The sequence below is a fragment of the Penicillium antarcticum genome (genome assembly GCF_028974205.1).
Source record: "Penicillium antarcticum strain IBT 31339 chromosome Unknown utg000010l_segment0_segment0, whole genome shotgun sequence".
NCBI lineage: Eukaryota > Fungi > Ascomycota > Eurotiomycetes > Eurotiales > Aspergillaceae > Penicillium > Penicillium antarcticum.
The window spans coordinates 527,196-543,309 of record NW_026695308.1 but is presented as its reverse complement, the minus strand read 5'-3'; the positions used below and the strand labels follow the sequence as shown (position 1 = coordinate 543,309).

General features: G+C 48.4%; 3 protein-coding genes across 3 annotated transcripts; 2 read left to right on the top strand and 1 right to left on the bottom strand.

Annotated features, from left to right (window-relative positions):
* Window positions 1-1,652: 1,652 nt before the first annotated feature.
* Window positions 1,653-4,149, bottom strand: N7508_011150 (uncharacterized protein; the record flags this gene model as incomplete). Its single annotated transcript, XM_058469210.1, has 2 exons — window positions 1,653-2,548; window positions 2,598-4,149. The coding sequence occupies 2 exons, from the start codon at window positions 4,147-4,149 to the stop codon at window positions 1,653-1,655; spliced, it is 2,448 nt and encodes an 815-aa protein (XP_058314188.1).
* A 2,936-nt stretch (window positions 4,150-7,085) lies between these two features.
* On the top strand, window positions 7,086-7,934 carry N7508_011149 (uncharacterized protein; the record flags this gene model as incomplete). The annotated part of the gene is made up of 1 exon (XM_058469209.1): window positions 7,086-7,934. The coding sequence occupies one exon, from the start codon at window positions 7,086-7,088 to the stop codon at window positions 7,932-7,934; it is 849 nt and encodes a 282-aa protein (XP_058314187.1).
* Window positions 7,935-11,129: 3,195 nt separating this feature from the next.
* Window positions 11,130-12,535, top strand: N7508_011148 (uncharacterized protein; the record flags this gene model as incomplete). The annotated part of the gene is made up of 4 exons (XM_058469208.1): window positions 11,130-11,624; window positions 11,676-11,775; window positions 11,826-12,112; window positions 12,164-12,535. 4 exons carry the CDS (start codon window positions 11,130-11,132, stop codon window positions 12,533-12,535), a joined length of 1,254 nt encoding a protein of 417 aa, XP_058314186.1.
* Window positions 12,536-16,114: the final 3,579 nt, after the last annotated feature.

The window sequence follows — 16,114 nt, the reverse complement described above, 5'->3', positions numbered from 1 at the left end:
TGACCAGTGGCAGGTAGAACGGAAAGAGTCGAGGACCGGCGCCCCTCTGCGTCAAATCGACCACACACTCTAGCCAGTTATACGGGGCTCTACAGATCTCTGACTAGAAATCGAACGTACTTACCAGCACAGCCACGAGCCGGACTCTGTTAGTTGTGAACATGCGCCGTGGCTTTCCGATTCCGAAATGACGACCTGTGCGTCTATGACGAACGTGAAAACGTCCCCCGCGTGTAATTGGATAGCCTAATCTTGAGAGGAGAGAGCTCTGACTAAAGATCAGCAAGATAATATGTGGATTTTATAATATATTGGTTATAGTACAGCATTTGCATTAGCGCCATATGATAATAAAACTGTCGATTCACTTTGCCTTATTAGACTGCTGTATGATTCCTAATTTGCTCATAGACTACATAAAAATATCTCGAAATATAACGCTCACCATCCATAAGATTCTTTATATACTTGTCTTGATCCATTCAGTGTATATAATACATCAAACATCTTACCCCACCAATGGCAGCTTTTCCTTCGATTTAGATATATATATATATACACGAGTTAGATTGGCTTCAATTTCTCGGCAAGAAACCTCTTGACCAATTGATTTATTAACCCGACTTATGTATTTATATATGCATGGCTAGTTGAATTTGGATCAAACTCACGTTACTTCAAAGGTAAAACTGTCTACCATTAATTTATAGACGTTAGAGATTCACCATTACTAGTGTTTCTTTCTTCATGTAGTCGCGTTACAGACCACCACCCATCTTACTCCCTCTTTCAGGAATCAGGTCCATTTCACAATATAGTATCTTGCAAAGGCGTATGTGGCATGTCTATATAGCCCGCAGCATTTAGGCCAAAATGGCCTGTCTTAAAAGCCTATTATCTAGTCCAATGTTCTCGTCAACTACTTTTATAAAAATAAATAGAGCGAGGAGTTTCGTTAATCAAAGAGAATAATAAAGTCCCACGACATTGACTAAAGACAGCCATGCAGCACTTCTAACAATCTTTTACCATTTGCTATACAAGCCGTGGTAAGGTTTCTCGCGGACCATCTAATGGAATAACATACTTCACTACCGGTTTAAGAAACGATCTAGAGGCCGAAGCCGAGGATTTTCACCGACAATTTAACAGAATGAAGAAGGCATGACCGTTCAATGAGAAAGAAGGTTGACGGAAAATGGATGAGCAAAATAGGATACTTAGAACGGACATAGTAAGCGAATCCGAAAATGTGAAAAGAAAATAGGAGATTAAAGACGTAATAAGTTACAGTAAATAGAAGACTGAAGATGGAAAAAGGAAATAGAGAAAGAAAACGGATATTAAAAAACAATAGTAAAAGAAAGGGGGGAAACAATGGCGTATGTTGCCAACTCTAACCGATTCGGTTGATATGCTAGACTCCTATCTCAGCATGAATGTCACGTCCATACAGGGTGATTGATGGCATGCACTGCATTATAGCCCTTTTATTGACGTAGAAGAACTACAGAGGATCATGAAGTCAGGCTTATACATAGGGAGTAAAAGGGTGGGCCTTGGTTCCGGACAATGAACTGATGCTAAAAACCATTCGAGGTTTAGAGGCATTCGAGGTTTAGAGGCATTCGAGGTTTAGAGGCATTCGAGGCTTAGAGGGTCCACCAAAGACCGAGTAGGAATACACTCGTGGTTACCCAAAGGAAACGTGCCGGGCAGCGCCAGGAGGCTCCACCCGTGTAAATCCGGTGGGATGTTGTCGACGCCGGAAGACGTGACGAAGCTGCCTCGATGCGTGAGGTAGACGCGGAATTTACATCAGAGAGAGTATACGTCCCCATGCGGACGGTTTGCGTGGGACTCGGGTATGCCGTACCTCTCGTACTTGTTGTCGAAGACGGTGACGAAGAGCTTTTCCCTCTGCTATACGCTGCTGAGGGGGATTGTTTCGTTAACGTGACATTGGCTGATTCCTCACAGTAGAAGAGGAATTGTTGGAATTCGGGGAGAGCTGAACTTGAAGTGCGGACCCCCGAGCCGGACTCGACGCAGGATCTGCATGCGCGATGGGACACCTGGAATGGAGAACCCGGCGAGCATAGCTCCTGGGTCTTGGTGATTGATTCGGCCGCCTCCATCGCATTATTACACGAGTCATAGCACTTTCCTGGGATTTTCACAGCCCGTTTTCGCAGAGTCTTTGCACGCGACTGGAGGAACTCGAAAATTTCGTACCCTAGGCCGAACTGGAGAGGGCTTAAGTTGATAAACCCTGGGGCCACAGTGTATCGTATTTGACCGGAAGACGTCGTCGAGCCCTGGGATGAAGTATGGGGTATAGGAGGACTTGGGATACACTCCTCGGGCGCACAATAATAGCTATCGGCCGGGGGTCCAGCCTCGAAGTTGCATTCCCCGTGGGCCGTTTTCCTAGACGGACGACACAGAAAGTGTGGCGGGCAGCCCCAGGTGTAGTCGCGAGGTGGTAGGGATGTCGGCGTGTACGTTGGATTGCTGATTCTGGTCGGACAGATCGAAAGCGATAGCCCTAATCACGTTAATCACCGCAGTCTCATCCTCCCTAGATCCACACTTACGGGAGGAAGTCGTTGCTGTGTCACTTCTGCCATCAGTTTGAGCCTGCCCTTCGCTGGAGTCTGCGGATATAGAGACAGGATTGACCAGAGTGACGATCGGCTCGGGCGACGACCGGGCCCTCGAACTTATTGTCGACTCAGTCGGGCGATCGATTGAACTTTGATCAGTAAATCCCCCGGAGCCGTCTGCATTAGACTGGGGGACGGTGTGAGCACTGACGGCGGTTGTGTATGTTGTATCGCTGAGAGTGAACGTGGTGCCAACTGGGGCAGAGTCAAGTCCTCCCTCTGTGGGGTCGGCTGAGCGGTCGCTGGGGTGTGTAGATAGCTGATGAGATGGTGAAGATACCGCATCGCCCGTGGTAGTGGCTACAATCGTCGTCGATAAAACCTCCCGTGGGCTCTCGGTTGCGCCCGTACGTACTACGGTGGTGGTGGTGGTGGTTGACACCACGGGTGCTGGACTCCCGACAGAGCTCATGCTCGATGAAAGTGTGACTTGACCACCTGGCGATGTGGATGAATCGCTAGAAAATGTCCAAGTTGATTGGATGACCGTCGTGTCGCTTGACCGTGTGGCCGTTGTCCAAATTGTCGCGGAGCTGGTATCGTGGACTGTGACCGTGGGGTATAGAATTGACGCACTTGGATCCAAAGTGGGAACTTCCTCTGTGCTAGTGACGGAGCCGGTGCTTTCATATGGCGCGGACTCACTCGACGGACTCGATTTACCTGTCGCCGATGTTTCCACTTGCGAAGCATCGATCGCACTCGTATCTAATACCAGCGCTGTCGATGTCGACGTCGTGGCTGTCGAACTTTGGCCATAGCCTGCTGAGGATGGTAGGAGGGCTCCACTCTCTGACATAGTGGACGCATCGCTAGATGGCAACCAAACGGACTGGCTGGTTGGTGTTGCGTCTGTAAGTGCTGTGGTCTCCCATTGTGTTGAATAGCTAGTATCATGGACCGTGACCGTGGTGTATCGGGTTGACACGCTAAGGTCCTGCGTGGGGTCACTTGTCGTACTAACCGCCAAGCCGGTGCTTATATCTGAAGTGAAAGATTTACTGGGCAAGGGAGTAGGCGAGTCGGCAGTGACAGTACGAAAGCTCACCACCGTGGTAGCCCTCCAGTCTGTCACGGTGGAGATATCATGGAGAGTTGTCTTGGTAGAAGCGGGGACAGTGCTTGTAATTGTGGTGTCTGTCGAGTTGGACTGGACGTCAGTGCTAGTCCGCGACGCTGTGGCCTGTAGAGATGAGCTTGCCAGAAGCGAGCTTGTCGTTTGGGTCTCTTCGGTATTAGCTGTTGTGCTAGGTGCTGTCTCCGTACATGTACAGTCTGTTGTGTCCGTTGAGGTTGAGGTCAGTGTGATTGTAATTATGTCCCTGGCCAGGCGGGATACAACCCGCTCAGTTGTCACGCCGACCCGTCTTGTCTGGCAGGAGGACCCAGTCTGACTAGGAAGTGAGACTGACAGCTCCGAGGCGACCAACAAACAAAGACCTTGGATGCAAAGTAGGACTAGTGGGGAGGCCAAACTCCACATTGTAGTCGTGCCTGAGGCGGCAGGAGATACAAAGAAGGGGGACAGGACGATACGAAGGGAGGGCGTCAAGCTGGAAACTTGTTGCGGGCTCGGGCTTCTTTATCTCTGCGGTATCTAGTCTTACGCTACTAGTGCAGATGGGGACTTTCGTGAAAATGAGTGATGCTTCAGGTCATAAGGAGCATGGGGAGATCCTCCAGGGCACCCCAGCTTCAGCTGTGCGTGACGATTGGGGCTTCCAAACCCAAACCACCCTGTCCCAAGATTCCGTCACACTTTTGGCATGAGCGTTGAGGATTTGTACAGAAACAGTCCGCGCTATTTACGCAATTGTAACCAACAAGGCTTAGTGATGGTTCAAACTTACGTGACGCGGTAGGGCAATTTGCATTCTGTGGAATGGGTGGAGTGGGACAGAACTGACTCATGAATTTTCCCTACGCTGCAAGGTCTCCTAAGTAGATGGGATCGTGAAGCTTGATGATCCCTACAGATAAAAATCACTGGCACTACCCCTCGAGATCAACCTGAGTGCGGTGAAGGAACCGATCTCCAACCTTCCGAGTGGCTTCAATTTCTACAGAGAAATGCAAAGCTAGCTTCACTGGCCTACTCTTTCACATTTTCTGTCCAGAGTAAGCGTATCTGTGATTTCTACTCGAGACACTAGTAGCAAGTCTGCCCCAAATGCGGTTCATGATCGTCATGCTTTGATGTGGAAGTCTAGAAAGCACAATCAATTAGGTAGAGCTGTCTTCTTCCAGCAGTGTCCCAGCTTATGAGTGTTGGAGGCCGGCCGCAAGTGCCGGAATCGTATCTACAGACACTTCTGGGATTTGATTCACTGTCATTACCAAATGTTCTAGCTTCAGTATCCGGGGTCAATAATTATCAGAGCAACATCGAATTCGGAATGAGGGGGAGACACCGGAGAAGAACCTGAACAGAACTTAATCAATTCGATGTACTGTTTGTCCATACGTGTATTCCATGGTTTTCACGCACCTGTCCAGCGAAGCGATCGGTCGCTGCGAGCACTCGCTATTAAAGGCAAATCGACTTCACAAGACGAGACCAAAGCGGCCCGATCGACTAGATCTGCTCCTGCGAAGGGTCTCTTGGCTTGGAAATCCTCCGTTCCAAGAACAAAGCGAGCACCAGGAGATCAAACATAATCAGAATACGTTTAGTGCAAAATGAAGAGCTCTCATCCTAGGTGAGTGCGCCTCAAGGACGGCAGAGCTTTTCACAATCATGAGAGCAGGTCTGGATGGCTATTTTCATCTCACGGGGAACGCGCTGGCGTGAGGCAATGGAGTTCTAAAAAAAAAAAAAAAAAAAAAAAAAAGAACGAAAGGATGTCGCTACCCGGGAATAGATATCTCTAGTGTACCTTAATGACAACAATCACCATCTCAAGCGAGTTATAGAGTAGAGAGTACTTTCCTGGCTAAAAAGTTGATGAGCACAACCCACAAGAACAGGAAAGGTAGCTCACAAGACCACAGAGATCATCAATTCCGGAGACAGAAAGCTCAAGTTCAAAAAATGGCATGATGGTGTGGTGCAAACATACACGCGTTTGGTATATTCTGCGATCAGGATACATTGCTTCTCTTTAGAGACCGCGTGAGCCAAAGGGCCGAGCGTCCAAGGAACAACTCATACCCTAATATGCAAATACCAAACAAAAGGATCGTAAAGCAGCAGCAGCGCTAGAACGAAAGAAGAATATTCACCGCTACGGAAACTATGTCAGCATAACACTTCCGCCAAGGAATGAGTCCCAGCATAAGAGAAACGTGTATACGTCTACCAACATGGTCTGGGTTGGCGCCGAATGCTGGAGGCTGTTTTATCACTTCGATTTGAATAGTGGTCAGCAAGAGGTTTCCGCCCCTCGTGTCTCTGTCACCCCGGAATCCAAATAGCGAGGGTTTCTTCGGACCCTGAGCAAAGAGCGCACGTAAACCACACCATCATTGAGCCCCTTTGAAAGCAGTTTCCGCGCTGCTTCACATCACTTGTTGGAATTTGATGACATGGGCGTATCAATTGGATCCGTTACGTATATATTCTGTGCCTTGTACTATAGGACGATCCATTCTGGTGAGGTAGCATCGATTTGTTATCAAAGAAATCTCAAATGAGAAGCATCCTTTAGTGTTATAAAACTTAATCTCTATAGTATCATTAGCAGTGGTTCGAGGAAGAGTTGGGCAAGGTTTTCACATCTCTGCCTGTGACTATGCCGTTCCTCTAACGGTGGTTAGCAAGCCCTGAGGCGATCACATTTCATGCAAGTCTGTGCCACCGACGGATTCTCATGTGTAACATGCCTGCTTCGTGACCAGTTCCGAATTTGCTTTGATCTAAGCAGATTTTTGGCGGAAGCCACACCTGTCAATGGCTCAGATAATGGCTGGTGGTAGTCCACGATGGAAACACATAATCTGCCGCTACGAGCCCAGCGCCCTGCGGGGAAGGTTTTCGCCGGTGAAATATAGACAAAATGAAACGTCATTTTGCATATAAGAGGACGTGAGAAATATTACAAACGATGATGTTATCATTTAGGTTGAAGGCAATTATCTGAAGGGAGATGGGAAAGATGAGCGAATTTTGGCACGGTTCCCATGGTACGGATGGATGCACCTTACTCAATGAGAAGGTTCTACACGTCTTAACATATCTCCTGCCTTTCGTCTTTTTCTAAAATAAAACCCAATAAAAGCAAAACGAAGTCGTATCCCAGGCTACCGGAGCAGAGGAATCAGTGGCCGTGAATACGAACAGGACCTTCTCACATAAATAATCTTCGGTCTCAAGTGGATCTGAGCAATCTTACACGGATCGCTGATACGTCGCTCGACGCGGTTCGGCTCCAAACTTCAGTATCCTCTCGGTTGAACTCTCATTGATTGAAAGAGACAAGGATGTTCTTCAAACGTCCTCGCTCACTTATGGACCGGATATTCACTGGCCCCTCAAACACCGACATCCTAGATGAAAACGTTGAACCTACCAACAGGCACATCTACCAGATGCCGATGAGTGGGCTTGCTACGCTCCCAGGCGTAGGGCACCTTCGCCACTTGCCCAATTCCTTGTTCCGTGTCTCCAATCTCACCCTACTTGGAAAGCGCCATCTCCAAATCCATGGGCTTTTGAAGGATCCCGAGCTCATTTCTAATGCCATGAGACAGGAGAGTCTGCATGATGTCTATTTGGTCGGTACACCAGAGAGGTGGTCTCGTCTCTTAAAGGGAAAGCTCCATTCTGAATGGTCTCTCTATTGCAAGGGCCACTTTTACTATCTTGCAAAGGAAAGCAAGGAAGCGCTCGTTGCAAAAGACTTTCAATGCTTAGAACCGGACGGCGTTAGCCAGCGGACTCGCTCGCCATTGATTGCATACCATTTCGGAAAGACAGATTACGCACCAGCCCAGATTCGTCGCATTGCCAGGTGGATTGTCGCTGAGATGTCACAACTAAGATTCTGTTCAAAGAATGATGGGCACTTTGTCTCAGCGCTGGCTCTTCGCATCATATGCACACCCCGATCTAGCGCGGTGATTATAGGCAGTCGCTCCCAGATCTGGGCCCAGGACTGTTGGCTCGCAACTGTCGGTTCGCAGCTGCTGATCCCCAATGGATTTTATACCGGGTTTGTGATCGTCGGCACCAATGAGGATGCTCCTGGCGGCTGCGCGAGGCAAGGCCACATCTTCAGAGTGGAGACGGCAGCCCGATACCTTGCTGGCTGCTGGACGAAAGGGCTCTAGGTCAGATTCCCCTACCCCCTCCCGAAGCCCTCGCTGCAGGAGCTTTGATTATGGGAGACGTACACGTCAATTATGGGCAGCCGAATACTACTGAGGGGAACGCTGGAGCCCGTGGAGAGTCAAGTCGTACCCAGACCCTATACCATAGCACAGGGAAGATGGGCGTGTCGTTCTATCCTTGCTGGGAAAGGCCCCGGTGGGTCATTATTCTCGGCCTTCGTGAAAGTTCGTATAATGGGAGTACCGATGGCCTCCGAATCCCCAGTTGACCCAATTTGAGTATAGTGGCCCAGCTACCAGAGTGTTTTGAGCTTGCTCACTGTTTCGGAACCTTGTACTACTTTCGGGCCCGTGGAGCTGGAGCACAACAAGGCATTTCCATCGGCTTCTGACATCAAATTACGTGAGAGCTGACCATAGCTTTAGATGGCCCACGTTACATGAAGAAGATCCTAGAGGAGGATGACTCCTACGAAGTCGGCTTCAACAGGGGGTTTGGCGATCAAATCTTACCCTTTTTGCGAAAAGGCGTCGGTCAGGAGCTTGAAGCGTGGAACGAAAAATCCAGCCTAGCTGGTCGACAGCCCTTTGACTACTGGGACAGTCTAATCCCTGGACATGTTCGAGCACTAAAACACCCAAGCGGGGCCAGTATCAGATACTGGTGGACAAGTCTCTGTCCTTTCCATCCGTCCCGCGGCCTTATAAGAGCGTCCCCATTCCTGAGCTAACCACTTGATTCCGCACGACTCGAAGGCTGGTTTTTGAAGCGGGGCTGGTGCAGTGGGCTGGTGTTGGACGGATGATTCTTAATGATACCACCTTGAAAGCAACCAGCCAATAGAGAAGATGGAAGAAAGGTCTGCTGCTTACTGGCGGAGTGCACTCGATACTATTTCTTCCACTTTACGCCACTAGCTTTGATGAATGAGCGGCCGGAAATTAGACGATGCTTGAGTAGATGGTCGCCTCTACTCTCTCCTACAACCATCTTCAGTAGTATATATTCAATCGGTATCTAGTAGGCATTTGTTTCTGTTTCCCCCCAATGCCCGTCATAACGCCATTGCACATGATTCTCGTAGATTCTTTCTTTTTGAGATAGACGGTCAGCCGGGGTTCCCTTATTTCAGGATTGGACGCGACTAACACTGCACGGAGAGCGAGCTCCTTCATCTCGGCCTCTGAGACGTAAATGGCTTTGTTTTATCGTGCCGAGGGCCTAGCACATAGTGTGAAAGTCCAGCTAGCCTCTAGGGAGCACGCACGAACGGCGTAGTCGTCGGTTGGGGTATAATACGCGTTTCGACAGGTTGTATCACCTGTAGTACAGATTAGTGTGTCACACCTTGGATCGCTTGGTCTTAAAGATAGTGTAGTATTTTTCCCTGGAAACTTAGCCACATCATTGATTAGGGAAAAGTCTACGTAGCATTGGTCAGTGCAGGTATATTCGAGCTGTACTTCATTTTCTCCTTTCTGTAAGCTGTCAGTGTCTTTTGCCAGTTTCATGGACGTCCCGCCATGTGCGGGAAACTGATACGTCTCCCGGTACGCCTGTCCAGGCTCTAAAATGCTCGTTGGGTAATCCCCCTGTCTTGTGACCTTGAAGGAGATTGGCGTTTTGCAATTATTTACAACGCCTATGCTTCCAACCGAGGAGAGCGGACGTGCGAAGGCGTATCGAATCAGGACGAGTAACATCAAACAGAATGTGGGATACAGACTCGGTGCCATCTTGACTTTACCAAACCGCATACCAAGAACACTTGAAGCTCCAGAGGAAATGGTTAGATATTTACAACAACGGTCACGGTGGATCTATTTATGGCTAATGGCCGATCGCGAAATATGTACTTTCAGGCTTCCTCAAATCCCCCCCCCCCCAGATCCATACCACCAAGTGGTCCCAAGACCAAAATAGTGGTCTCAAGACCAAGCAAGTGGTCCCAAGACCAAAGTGGCCAATTTTGGCGACTAAATGCTATCTCTAAATGCTCGGTGGCAATCGATGGTTCCAGAGATGATAGTATGTGCGCTGTTTATTCTATATTGAAAGAATGATCGCTAATTTTATTGCGGGGAGTGACAAAAACGACGAGGGACAGACCCAAATCTGCTTTGGATATCCTGAGGCTTTGGCAAGGCGGTGGAAAATACATGGGAAAACATGGCCGTTTGGCCTTCGGGTGTGCTCCATCTCCATTTCCTATAGCGCTGGCTTCTCTGTGAGGCTCGGGGCTGTATTTCCATTTTGCAATTGGATTCCTGAACTTCTTTGTTTCTTTCAGCACTCGAAAGGCTATCTCCCATCGACCTGTCACGCGCGGTACCGGCTTGGAAGATGTTGCAGTAGAGGCCCGGAGGCTGAGTTCAGCACGAGTCCAATTATACGTAAACCAACTCATCTGCTATGGTAATAGCCAATATTAAGCTTGGTCATGATAGAACAAAGAGTGTTTATTGAGACATTGATCAAAAGATGTTGCAAACTATCTGATGGATAGCACTTCTAAGGACAAAAGCCCCTTCATCTCGAGGATTCCCCAGTTTCCCTATCCTTATCAGTCCAGCCGCCCTCAGACGAGCTTGCATAGTCCCCCGGGGATTTTACGACTGGCGGTTATGACACCAGAAGTCTAGGGCTGCCCAATGTGAGTGCCTATTCGCTCTTTACTTCATATGGCATGCATGCCCTCGTTGTGGCCATTCGTAATGCTTTGTCACACGGATCGGGGAGATTTGGTCGATTGTTGGTCATGGTAAGGGTCTGGCATTCAATGATGCCACAAAAGCCCTGTGGTCTTTTTGGGTGGTCAGAGTCTCGACAGACAGGAGAGAGCTATCGCTAGCTCGGTGCGATTTGATGGCATATTCCGTATTTAATTCCGTTTCGTTCGATCTCATTGATATCCCATAGTCGTCAACTGTCAAAGACATGGTAATCTGTAATATGCATTTCCCAGGTACTCCAGCCAGATGGCTGATTAATTTTGGTATTAGAATTTTTTTTTTCTTTTTGCCTTTTTGTCTTTTTTTCTTTTTTTTCTTTTTTTCTTTTTTCTCTTTTTCATTATTTTCTTTACAGCTAATTTTGGGCGCTATTGCTGGAAACTCTCTATCTCTCTGGCTGGAATTCACGTATTGATACTATACCACACTCACAGTTTCTTACGTTCTACGCCTACGAACAATATGCCGGATCCTCCGGCCACTTTACGACCTTTGGTTCTTTCCAAACGCCAGCTACAGCCAGTTTATCAACATGCAACATATCGGCCGAAGGTCTCCTGGGGAAACCCGGTCGTCCATTATCGCCCCATATTTAACTCCCGCTTAGATGTGATGACCACAGTCAGTTTGCGAACGGCGACAAACCAGGTAACGGCCAGACACTATGCAACCCAGGATGACACAAAGCTGTATGGAATCCGAAAATACCCAGCGCAAGTCATGGGGAGGTCATCTCACGCAATTGAGAAGCTGATGAAGGAATTCCATCGCTGGAATTTGGATCAACACCAAATGCAGCATCTGCTTATGCCGATTCAAGCCTTCCTCCATGTGGATCAGAGATCTTTCTATACCGTGTCTGAGCACGCATTTATGACTCTGGCGGACGTAGTCCTGGGCACGAAGCAATGGCCAAGCATGCTCTGTCACGATGAGATCTGGTCGGTTGTCAAGCAGGTACTCTTAAAGGCATCCCTTCACAAAGCCTACAAGACTGACTTGGGACAGGTCCTGACCGGAACTGGATTTTTGGCATCGCGAGGGCTACAACATACCGTGCTCAACCTACGAAACATATTAATAACAAACCATGGGGTTGTGAAGATTGGTGGGTGGCCGGGTCAAGCTATGAACAGTTCCGTACTCATGCTATTCCAGGGGCGATTCATCATATCGAGCACGAAACTCCCGAAGGCTGGGCCAAAACAAGTGAAGCACTGGTCCAGCTCGCTGTGGGTTTGATCGAAAAATCCAAAGGGCCATGCTCGGACTGCACCGATACATTCTGCGAGAAAGACGGCGACCGTGGATGCTGCGACAGCACATCGATGCTTGCTCGTGTTGACTCTCTTGCGACAGCATTGGATATCACCCGCTGTCTCACCGAGGGGACCACGGACTTTCAGAGCGGTGTCACAGGCAAGGCCATTTTGACGGCTCTTGAAGTGCGTACCGAAGCCACCTGGGTTGTGAAACCGCTTCTAACGCACATCTAGCTGGGCTTTATTGACCATGCAAAAGGCTCACGTCTCGGCCCTATTGCTGAATTCGCCTCCGGCAAGGTCTACCGTGAGGTGATGCCCGTGTTGAGGACTACCGACCGTCATGGAATTACAACCTCATCTCCGCCGAGACATGGCGAGAAAAAGAGGCCGGGGGAATACCACAAGCTCGTTTCAGGTCGAAAGAGTGTTCGTCGTAGAAGGTTTTATGGCGGAGGAAAGAAATGGCTGCTTCGCAAAGACAAATCAACCACGGATCAGCCAAAGACAGAGCAGGGGATGATAGAATCCTACCAGCGAGATCATAGTCCAACGTTGGATGCCGCGCGTGAAGCTAAGTGGGCTTTGGTTCAGAGCAAGACGTGACAGCGGGGGAATGATTCACACAGTGCCCTGGCCAACCGGCCGCCGGGATCCTAATCCAGTATATATTTACTTCTAGCCTCCTATTTGGGCTCAGCAACCGGCGCCAGACCCTCATCTAACGTAGCCTCCGACTTGCTTGGAAGAGCCCTCAATATTTGCTGTCTAGCCATGGTGAGGGCTTGTAAAGGGGAATTAGGTTCTTGTCACACCTGAGCTGGAGAACGTGTCTTCCTTCGAACCGATCCGCCGTAGTTACAGCAAGACAAAGTCATCTTGTAGAACCCATAGCTTTTGGTATATATAATTAACATATCTGGTCTCTTTGGGTAGCTGCTGTAACTATTACGATCTTGACCTGTCTGTCCATTTAGGGTTTCATGGCAAATGCAACACTCCTTGTCTCAACAGCCTTGCTGCCATTGTTAGGCCATATTGGTCTCGGAGCTCAAAGTAAGAGGGTCTTCGGAGACCGACATGCGTCTGGAAGTCCTTCCAAAGCATCTTCACCCAGGTAGCCAAAGTATGGGTCCGCAAATCTAAAACGTCTTTGCGGCGAATAGTGCATACTAACCGGCGAGTGGCTATGTTCAAGGGCTTCAGTGGTTTCTGGGTTCACTACTTGGTCTCCACATACATCACGCACATATACAAAGCGGTACCGTCTTGTGACCTATTATTGTACCCTCGATTGGTCCCCAAAATAAAAACTCGGGGCTTGCTAAATTTAGAGCCACTACTGCACTCCTGTTTTGTGCGTCCTAAATTTGGAGCAAAGGCTCCAAATGTGTTACATCTATTAAAGCAAACCACGGAGATCTCCATGGACCGTCTCTATTCTCACGATCTAAATCACAGCTCGAGATGAATGGAACATTGAATTTAAACTCCTTGCCAACTTACAATAAGGGGAGCTCGCCCCGGCTTCCATTCTCATCCCGTTTAGGGCTTGCCCCAAACCGACCGAATGACCCAAGAGTGACTCGGCCGAGACCACAAGGACGTATCATGAATCCTTGTCACCAAGCCCACGGGTCAGATGAATCCGACAGAATCGAAGCCCGTTTAAAGGCAATTGAATCTGTACTAGGCTTGAACAGCGACACTGGCAACAATATGCAGAAAGTGCAAAATGCGCTCCAAGAAACGTGTAACAAGCTCGCGCTCATGTGAGTATGCATGATCACCTCACAGCACACTTCGCCGACTTATGTTTTCATAGGTGTGAGCAACTGAATTCACTCCTAGAAAAGAATCCCAATCACATAGATCCAACGGTGGTGTCCAACTCAAATCCCCCAACCGATCTTAATGCTTTCGACCTTTGCCAGCTGTCAGGGCTCGGTGACGGGTTTCCTGGTCTTGAGTGATAGTTGTGAAAGGGTCGGTACGCTCACGCTTCTTGGAAAGCTGGGGCGAGAATGGTTATTTCTTCGTCAATCCCTTGACTCATGGGAAACACCTTTCGTTTGTGGGGACAAAAAAGCATTGTGGAAAATTCCAGAATCAAAATACAGTCAATACCCAGAGCTTCGGATCAAGCTCTTGTCAGAAAATTTAGAAATATGACGCGAGAATGATTTTAACTGGAAGTGTATATATACATAAAGAACCGCGCTAGTTTCTGTCGCCCACTGTACCTGGGTTGTCATGAGAAGCAAGGCGTATATACAGAAGTTTGCTTGCAGAGACCATAAAGGGAGGGGGAAAGTTATCCCGGACTTTGCGCACTGTATCATAGAGCCACAAGCCCTAAGCCTTAGGGACTGCTTCGCTGCTCCGGGCCACGTCCTCTTCCTCTCCTATGGGATCTACCGTACCAGGCCATCCAGAGTTGATCGACCATGAAGTATACCCAATGGACGGTATCGTGGCAGGTTGCGCTTGGGGATGATCAAAGGGCTGTAGTAACCGGCGATGAATCTGACAGATCGAAGGTTAAGAAAAAAAATGGCCCGCCATCGCTGTTGCACCCGGGTTCGAAGCTACTCGCCGGATCGATTTTAATAATCTGATAATCCTTGTGGATTGCAAACCTTTTCTACGCATAACGTAAATACAGACTATATGATTAGCTGGGTCCAAAACCCAACCGTCAAGCGCAAGCCAGCACATCACAAGCTTAATCCAACAAGCCAATCGAGGAGTCGCAGTTGGCGCAGTTCAGCGATGACACAACTTTTTTCCTTTAGACTACTCTTGTTGCCACCTATTCGGCAGATGCGACGAGTGGCCGTTGACATGCAAGAAGAGAAAGCAACCATACTCATAGGAGAAGAACCTGGTGGTTTAACTACAATGAATTGTCGACCGGAAACGGCATCGTTACAATATTCACAGCAAAGTTGAGAAATGGTCCTTTATAAGCGGGCCGAAACTCCACGACTCTGCCGCCGACCTAGCCAATGTGTATAACATGGATTAAACAGAAGTCATACCGAGTGTCTCTAGCGCTGTGGAGGTCCTGGTAGGCAAAGTCTATGGTGGCTCCAGAGGAGCAAGAGGAGCAAAACGGAAGCCAGCAGTCAGGAAAAGCCAGTCGTTGACGAATTTTTACGCGATGGACAGACGATTTAGAGCGACTAGGAAGAGTTCCTTTTATCGGCCTCATAGTAGGATAGAGGCGTCATCCATGAGAAGGCCGTCAGATAGGGTGATACGCACTTTGGTGTTACGGTCTAGCAGGAATTACTGTAATGATTGGCAACGCATAACGCAGTATTTTGGCACCGTAGTACCATCAGGCCATGATCCCACTGACGTGAAAATCGTTTGGTAAGCCGGTTGATATGCATGATTAATGCGTCCCAGTCGGACAGCCAAGCCATCATCGTACCTTGACTTCATTGAGTTGAACATGACCATCACCACACGTCATGATTCTACCAAGATAGTTATTGCGTTTTATCAGAGTAATCGCAAGGGGCATTATGTATTCTGGATATGGCAAATTGCGACGTAGTGAAAGCTTTCACTAAATATGAAAAATAAAAATAAAAATAAAAAAAATAAAAGAAATAGCGCAAACAATTTGATCAGGAGAAAACTCCCTACATAGACGGATGAGAAAGCTCTGATCAAGAGCTTATAACTTGGGCCGACTGTCAATACTACGTAGCTTCCTATGGCCTGATCTGGATCGTCGGAAATGATATAGGGCCGTTGGTAGATTGGCAGAGAAAGAGATCATATAGTGATAAACATCCGGAAGCCTTCCCGCTAGTCACAGTGACTGCCATTCCTTAACGGCGACGGATTTCCAACCATGCGCTCTGTTTTGTATCCTGATGGTGCATTGTTTGTTCGCACCCAGCCACGCCGTATTCTGGCTCCGTAGGTTGGGCTGTGTTCGGGGACCCAGTTTCCTAGTATATCTCGCAATGACGGCAGACGTTTTTCCGGCACTGATTGCGGACAATAAGGCCTGAGATTTCGGTTTGGTATTGGAGTTTGTACTTGGCCGCCTGAGGTCACTAATCGACATGATGGAGTCCACCCTGGTCGCTTTTCAACACTGACCACGCTTGGAAGGTTAGAACCTGAAAGCCCTCGATACCAAGTCCCTGGGACATACTTTGGTGA